At 43.1% G+C, this 7,919-nt stretch overlaps 1 protein-coding gene across 1 annotated transcript in view; it reads left to right on the top strand.

The window, feature by feature from the left end:
- The window catches only part of ARHGEF6 (Rac/Cdc42 guanine nucleotide exchange factor 6), a 122,072-nt gene that overhangs the window by 95,146 nt on the left and 19,007 nt on the right, over window positions 1–7,919 (top strand). Inside the window, exons 10-11 of the mRNA XM_007956006.2 lie at window positions 3,681–3,819; window positions 6,651–6,710. Coding sequence (XP_007954197.1) covers window positions 3,681–3,819; window positions 6,651–6,710 — 199 coding nt within the window. The remainder of the gene's footprint in view (window positions 1–3,680; window positions 3,820–6,650; window positions 6,711–7,919) is intronic.

Genomic DNA, 7,919 nt, shown 5'->3' with positions numbered 1-7,919 from the left:
TCTTCCTTCCGAGGAGTGGCTGGTGGGTTTGAACCGCCAGCCTTCTGGTTAGCAGTCAAGTGCCTTAGCCACTATGCTACCAGAGCTGCCCCGTAGACCAGCCGAAACTCTTGTCATCCCCTGGATGAGGCTTGTGACTTCTCCTCTCGCCCTCCTTCTTGCTACTGTAGCTCCTCTTTCTTCCTGGGAATACCCTCTCCCTTCCCAAAACACCCGCTTCTCTCCTGTCCTTCAGTGTAGCATCCAGCCTCTTCATGAGGCAGAGGGACCCAGGGTTGAAAGGGAGCAGGCAGAGGGGGAGGGAGGAGGCACCGCGGCAGATTTGGATCTTCCTTCCTCTCTGTTGCAGCCACTCCTATTGAATACTCTTACCCTTGTTAGTTTTATTCACTCTGTTTACCAGTCGCTGGTAATGAAGACTGTGAAAACCTCAGAGGGTTGTGTCTTTGCTGCAGGGGCAAGGTGCATACGAAGCATTCTGAAGCTAGGTTCTGCTCTGTTTCTATCTTTTAGGAGCCAGGGAAGGGAGCAAGTGAGACTAATCACAAACAAAAAGTGGTGGGGACAAAAATGAAGCCGACAGCCTAATCCCTGGGGTTGAGCAAAGATAATGGGCTAAGAGTGAGCTCTCCAGCAGTGTGAGTGGTGGCCCTGAGATTTTTCCACTGGCCCAAGGCCCAGGCCGTCCAACAGCTCAGGCCTCACCTTCTCTTTCTAGGCCATAGCAGCTGCCATGAAAGGCTGTGTGTGTGTGTGTGTGTGTGTGTAGGGGGTCTGAGGAGGGGGAGTCCTTTATCCCTTTGCCAGTACTGCTCTAAGAAGAGATATGATCATTCAAATCAAAAGTCTATACAAAGGCACCACAGAAACTCTGTTTTCGGACATGGTTAAGACCTGTAGTGTTATTCTAATGTACAAGTATTCTTGAGCTTCCAGAACAACCCAGAATGTACCAGAACCCTAACTACCAAGCGTTCCAAACAGCATTCATGCATGGAGAACCGCTGCTATTGTAATACATCACAGTACAGATCATGTTACACTTGAAAAGCAGGTCTCAACTCGCCGACATTTCAAACAGATGATATAAAATTAAAAACTACATGTTAAAGACAGATAATTTTTGATATAAGGATATAGGGTTAATTTGTGTGTTAGACTTATTTGGGTCAGTAAACTGTGTCTTTTAGGGTCTGTTTATCATCATTGGTGTTGGTTCTATGACACAGTAAAATCTTCTTTTCTTCTCAATAACCAGTGTTCATAAAATAGTAATCTCATGTTACAGTGAAAAAAGTTTTAAATTGCTTTATAATATTTAGCAAGCCTGGATGTTAGAATGCTGCATGGAAAGTAATAACAAAATACGCAGTAGCATCTGCTTTTAATTGTTGTGACCCTAACACCAACTAGAGTGGACCGTTACATCAATTAAAGAAGAACATTAAGGATACAGCCAGTCATTTAGCCATGGAAAGAAAAAGCATGACTTGTTTACCAAGTTGAAATAAATTAGGAAAGTGATTTTCTCTAAATTTCATTTCTTCTCAAATGCACTCTCCAAATCCAAGTTGTTTTCCTAATTACATTTTATATGCAATGAATTTTTAAACCTCTCTATCTCTGGATTGGAAATTGAACATCAATTGAATTTCCATTAAGCTGGAAATCACAGGTACTGGTAGTTTTTAAAGATGTGATTTTTAGCAAGGCATTTATTTTGGAGTAAGAATGTTGTTAGGTGCTGTCAAGTCAAGGCCGACTCATAGCCACCCTGCGTACAACAGAACGAAACACTGCCCGGTCTGGAATAAGAACAATGAACAAACAAAATGCATCTATAGACTACTTAAAAGCTTACAAAATATGGAAAGGCAGCATGACGCCATATAAAGACCTTTGGCTTTGGCTTCAGACCTGGTATGAACCCCACCCAACTTAGCCTCAGGTTCTTCATCTGTGAAGTGGAGCTAACGCTTGTGTTGAAATATGTTCGTGAATATTAAACAAGAGTGAATGCATGAAATAATAGCCTGAAAAAACCCAATAGTTAACCTCCACAATTGTATTAGGAAGTAGGTTTTATCTCTGTTTTACAGAGGAGTCTATTGAGGCTCAGGTAACACATTTCTTTCCTCCTCTCGGCTGCTTCTGGAGCAAGATTGCAAAAACTGACAAAATGATCAGCATTGACTGTGAGACATGACCACTCCGATAAGGTCTAGCTTCCGCTAAGGCAGCAACCCTGGCCCTGTTTCCCTCCCATGCACACGTGACACTGCATGACTCAAAGCTGCTGGCGCATTAGCTGAAACTCCATCCCTTTCTCTCCTACTCACATAAGCCCAAGGAGGGAAAGTGTCTATTATTATTCATAGGGAGAACCTGCAATCCACCCCATTCCCAACCCCCTTCGTACTTTAATTATTACTGAGAGGAAGCTTCTTTGAACACACTTCACAACCTGTTGCCACACACCGCAGTTGGAAACCACTGCATAGGATGTGTTCTAGGCAGGATAAGTAGGTCACTTTGCAGTAGATGGTTCCTGTTGGGTGTGGTGAGAAAGCTTGGTGGGCCATTAGGAATCTGAAAAGTTTAGACTTGATCTTGTAGCCAATTAGAGGATCTTGAGTAGGAAAGCAACTGGGTTAAAATGGCGCTTTGTGGAATGGTTAAGAGGCAAAATAGCCTGGAAGCCAGGAGACCAGTTGGACTATTGAAGTGGACCAAATGGGATGAGATGAAGGCCCAAACAAAGTTCATAGCAGTGAGAATGGAAAAGAATAGCCTGGATATGCCCGGGCAAGCAAGGAGGTGAAGACATCAAGTGATACAGCAGAAATGTCAAAATCTGCTGCCATTTAGGCAGTAGATTCCTTTCTGTAATTATATTTTGCTTCAATGTATTCTAAAATGATCCTACAGCCACAGGACTTAACACACCTGTTGGTGAAAAAGAGATGGTCCAGAAGGATGCTAAAGGATAGAATCCAAGCTTAGAATTAGACATTTATACGACATAGTTCATAAAATATTGTTAAAATTATTTTTTAACCAAGTGGCTGCCTTATGGAAGTGTTTGGGTGGCCTACTGTTCTGGTTTCAGATTCTAGGCTAAGACACTTTGTGGTTAGTCATGCAAAGATGCTGGTATCTGAATTCAGAACTTGATTCTAGAACATTCCAAGTAGATACTCCAATGATAGGGAGCACTTGAGTTGTCACCCTTGGCACTTGGCATGCCAATAACAAGAGTGGCTGATGTGACTAAGAAAATCAATCTTTTCATTTCTATGTTGAGGTCATCTGCTGGACTCTCTGCTCCATGGGTATAGGCCTCTATGGGCAGGTATTTTTTGTTTTGTTCGTTGCTTCATCCCCAGCGTGTAGAACAGAGCCTGGTACTTAGCAGATACTCAATAAATAATTGCTGGGAGAGTAAATGAGGAATCATGAGTGTCTAACCAATGTATGTATTCCCAGTCCACAATGCTGGGCGCATAGGAGGGGCTGAATAAAGGTTTATTGACTTGAGTTGAAACGAACAGCATTTAGATAAGTGAAACAAATTTCTATTTGGTTTTGTGTTAGGTGAGATACAGCACACTAAAGTTAGCTTGATGATTCTTTATATGGAATATTAAGCAGTGATAAAACTATATGCATTCTTTTCCTAGTGATGAACTGGAGCAATTTATGGAAAGTCAAGGTGCCTCCAGCCCCGGTATCCTCATTTTAACAACAAGCCTCAGCAAACCATTCATGCGACTGGAAAAGTATGTTACTCTCTTGCAAGAGCTGGAACGACATATGGAGGTCAGTGCAAGTGAGCATTTCCAGCTTGTATACAAAGTATGGTCCTTGGTTCTGGGGGAGGCAGCCAGCTGCCTCCACACTAGCCCTGTCTTGGTCTCAACGTTTGTTTTACCCGATTTTCCCTCTTGTTTATGCTTCAAAAGAAGATCCCATTCTTGGCTATGAAATAATCCCGATCCTTCTCCTGGCCTTGGGCCTGTTGTTTCCCCCAAGGCTGTTCAAACTTGTTGACTTAGGTTTTCTTCCACCTTCTCTTCTGTAGAAGGTGGTTTGATCAAATGAGACCAAGAAATCTCTTTGGTTCTGGCATGACAACCAATGTTACTGCGTAGATAAAGAAGGCAAAACATCAGAAAATACCAAGGACATTTTCACTCTAGAGAGGAATATTTCTTTCTAGAGCACTGTGCCCCTTCATCTTGCTGAGTCTGGATTACAATTGATGATTCATGTATTTCCTTAAAGGTAAAGAAACAGGCCCAACATTAGTTTATCCTCTATGCATCAATACGTCTACCTCATAATCGTCTCACATTTTTGTTTATAAAGTTACAGTTGACATGCAGCAGTGGTCATCTCACTATAATCCTTTCAATGTTAAGATTTGCAGTGAGGCCTGAAAATTGAATATTTTTTCATCGAGAACCAAACTTTTCTTGTTATTGAAAAACAACATGTATAGCTCCTCGAGCCATTTTTGCGAGATCATGCACTGGGGATGGAGGTGTGGGTGGGAGAGGAGGGCCGCCGGGGAAAGCTGCATTTAACCTAGCTGCTCTTCCTGTGTCTGGGGAAAGGTTTTGAGGTTTTAAAAGGTTTGGTTATCTTGAAGAGAAAGGTTGCACACTGCTGGGCTCGTCAGCGTTGGTAGGGATGGAAAGCATACACTCCGAGCGAAAGCACATTCTCAGGCGTCTGGCCTGCCCGAAATCTGGAGGCAGTGGGCAGCGGGCAGCGGGCAGCTGGGGAATGAGGCCTGCCAAGGGGCTGGCCTCTGGACGCCTTTCCAAAAGCTCCACCCATTCGCTGAGCCATCTGAGCTTTGCCTCTTCTCACTTATCACACACATCCAGACACTAGTGGCCTTGGGTTCTGTTACTACTCAGTCCTGAAGACCAGCTACACACTTAATCTGGAGGAAAAATTCCCACTGCCTGGATTCTTAATCCCGGCCTTCCTTGTGTGGGAGCCCATTTCTCTGCCTGCCTCGAGTTGTTGTTGGTCACAAGTCTTGCCCTCGCTCTCCTACCGTCATTTAGTTCACACCCTTAGCACTAGGTCCCTCTAGGTGAAAGGCTTTGTCCAGCTCTGTGATTATTTAGCAAGGCTGCTGGCTGACGGCAGAACAGAATGTGAAATTGTCCGTTGTCTGCTGATTTTGCTAAGCAGAAGTTTCATTATAAAGGAACACAGCTGTACTTTTCATAGGCAATACCAGACCTCCCGTCTGTTCAGCTCTGGCTGTTATCTCTCGAGGCTGGTCAAGCAGCAGATTGCACGTCCCATTACACCAGCTCCGTTCCGAAGGTCAGGCATCCATCTGTCCCCAGGAATCTGTACCTTCCCTTCAGAGCCAGTTATAGAGATGTGAAATCCTCAAAGCTGTTTTTGCACCTTTCATTTCAGGGTTGTAGGTGCCATGGGTAAGGCATTGGTGACTCAGTGGTAAAATCCTCACCTTCCATGTGGGGGACCTGGATCTGATTCCTGGCCAGTGCATCTCATGTGCACCCAACGCCCATCTGTCCATGGACGTTTGCGTGTTGCTATGATGCTGAATAGGAGCTCTGGTGGCATGGTGCCTAAGGCACTTGACTGCTAACCAGAAGGCTGGCGGTTCAAACCCACCAGCCACTCCTCGGAAGGAAGGTGGGGCAATCTACTTCCGTAGTGATATCGCCTCAGAAACCCAAGGATGGGTCGCTTTTAGTCGGGACTGACTCGACAGCAATGCATTTGGGTTTGTTTGTTTGTTTGTTTGTTTTTGGGTGATGCGGAATAGATTCCAGTGCAGCTGCCAGACTAAGATGGTTCATGGGGAGAGGCTTGGTGATCTACTTCCAAAATGTTAGCCAATGAAAGCCCCATGGGTAACAGTGGTCTGATCCCCAACTGGGCATGGGGCTGCACTTCTTCCATTGGGTGGCGGGTCGCCAGGAGTCAGTGGCTGACTCGGTGACAGCTAACAACAAGCACCATGGAGTGGTTGCCCTTGTGGAACAGTCTTGCTTCAGAGGGCTCACGTGGCATGGAATTTGGAAATTGTTCTCACCTTCCATGGTGAATCTGCTGAAAGAAAATGGAGGCGTTTCAGGAAATGAGATTAGACTGATTTTGCTCTAACCACACTCTGTTTCCACAATGCCCTACCTCCTGTTAGCTGCTAACATCGTGACCTAATGATGCCTCCCAGAAGATTTGTATTCATTATCTGTAGTATGACAGCAAAGAGGGAAATGGGAGCTCTTGCCTCAATAACCACACTGAATATGTTGTTACCACATATATGACATGTTTTCAGCTATCTTAATTTTCTTAATCTCCTCATAATTGGAGGTATTGAGAATCTGATTGCTTGGATGCTACTTTGTTTTTTAAATTTTACATTATCCTACTGTAACATTGAATTTTTGGGTGCAGATGTCCAGAAATTTTGGTGCATGTATAGATTCATGCCACCTCCAGTACAGTTGAGATACAGAGCAGTTCCCTCAGCCCCCCGAGCTCCTTCTTGTTCCAGCTTTTGCAGTCACACCCTCCTCCCCCCTTAATCCCTGGCAATCACTGATCCATTCTCCTCTAATATGTTTTAAAATATATTCCTTTCATAGGATACTCATCCAGATCATCAAGATATTCTGAAAGCAATCATAGCATTCAAAACGCTCATGGTAAGTGATGCTTTAAAGGCGAATTCTCCATTTTCCATGCTTTGTTCCTAAGCAAGTGTTTTGTGTGTAACATTTCTTTCCGTATGCAAAGGTCTTTAGAATGGAAACAATAAGCTTAAATGACAGTATCGCAGTGATTATTTCACTGAATTTTGTCTTCCAAACATCATGCTTACCTGTGAAAGGTTGCCAGGCTGAGGGTCTAAAGCATTCATTACGTTTGAAGTCTCTGCCACATTAAGCACTGCTGTGTAGGTGGGGGGTTTCCTTGTGTCTCCTCGTCTTTGCCCTGCTGTTGCTCCCCTTCTGTCTGTGTGACTCCTCCTTCACTGATTGGCATCAATACTGGATTCAACTACTTATGCCAGAAAGTGAGAGTAGGTTCTTTGCCTATGAAAAAGAAGTCCTTCATCAAACCTGAAAGGAAAAAAAAATGACTAAAATACAGTTGCTTTATATAGCTTGCCCTTCACAGGTGCCTGTAATCTTGTATTTTGAGCATGATGGTTAGAGTGTCTTCTTGAACCCATTGATGTGAAACCACTTGGTGCCATTTTAGAGGGAAAGAAAACTTTATTTTGGAGTGGTTGGTTAAATTTAGCTTTCTAAGTGATGGAACAATGTTTAGCTATTGATCCTTGCTGTAAGGTTGTGATGCAACATTGACCATCACGGCATTTTTATTGCTACTTAAAGCTTTGTAATTGACATGCCTATAATGAAATGGCAAGTTGAAGACTAGAGTAAGGCGTTAGGTTTAAATTGCCATTGTTACAGGTCAAAATATTGAATATTGGCCATTTTATATGGTTTAGCCTAAGAGTACAGCCATCTAAAACCTATGGAATTTCTTATCATTTGTATCCCTCTTATTTTGTCCTAGGTAAAGTGAACCTCCAATTTTCAAAACTAAGTATCTTCCCGATCATTTTACATGTTTCCTTGCACCGACAGTTGTAGCATATTTACTAACCGCTGTAGGCACTTCCGAAATATGTGGATGAGACATTTATTTTTTTCTCATCTTCATTTAACTGAAAGAGAGCAAAAATTTTAGAGAAAACACACTTTCCTAAAAAGTATTACATTCATTTGGAAACAGTAACATAACTAACCATACATATGCTGATTTTCATATCCAATATGGAAGCAACACCGTTAAATTACTCGAAGACAACTTCACACTTTCTGAAACAATGATTTGAATAT

Source organism: Orycteropus afer, unplaced genomic scaffold (genome assembly GCF_000298275.1).
Source record: "Orycteropus afer afer isolate SDZICR_OR568_19922 unplaced genomic scaffold, OryAfe1.0 scaffold00571, whole genome shotgun sequence".
NCBI classification, from domain to species: domain Eukaryota; kingdom Metazoa; phylum Chordata; class Mammalia; order Tubulidentata; family Orycteropodidae; genus Orycteropus; species Orycteropus afer.
The sequence above is the reverse complement of the archived record's forward strand: the minus strand, read 5'-3'. Positions and strand labels throughout refer to the sequence as shown.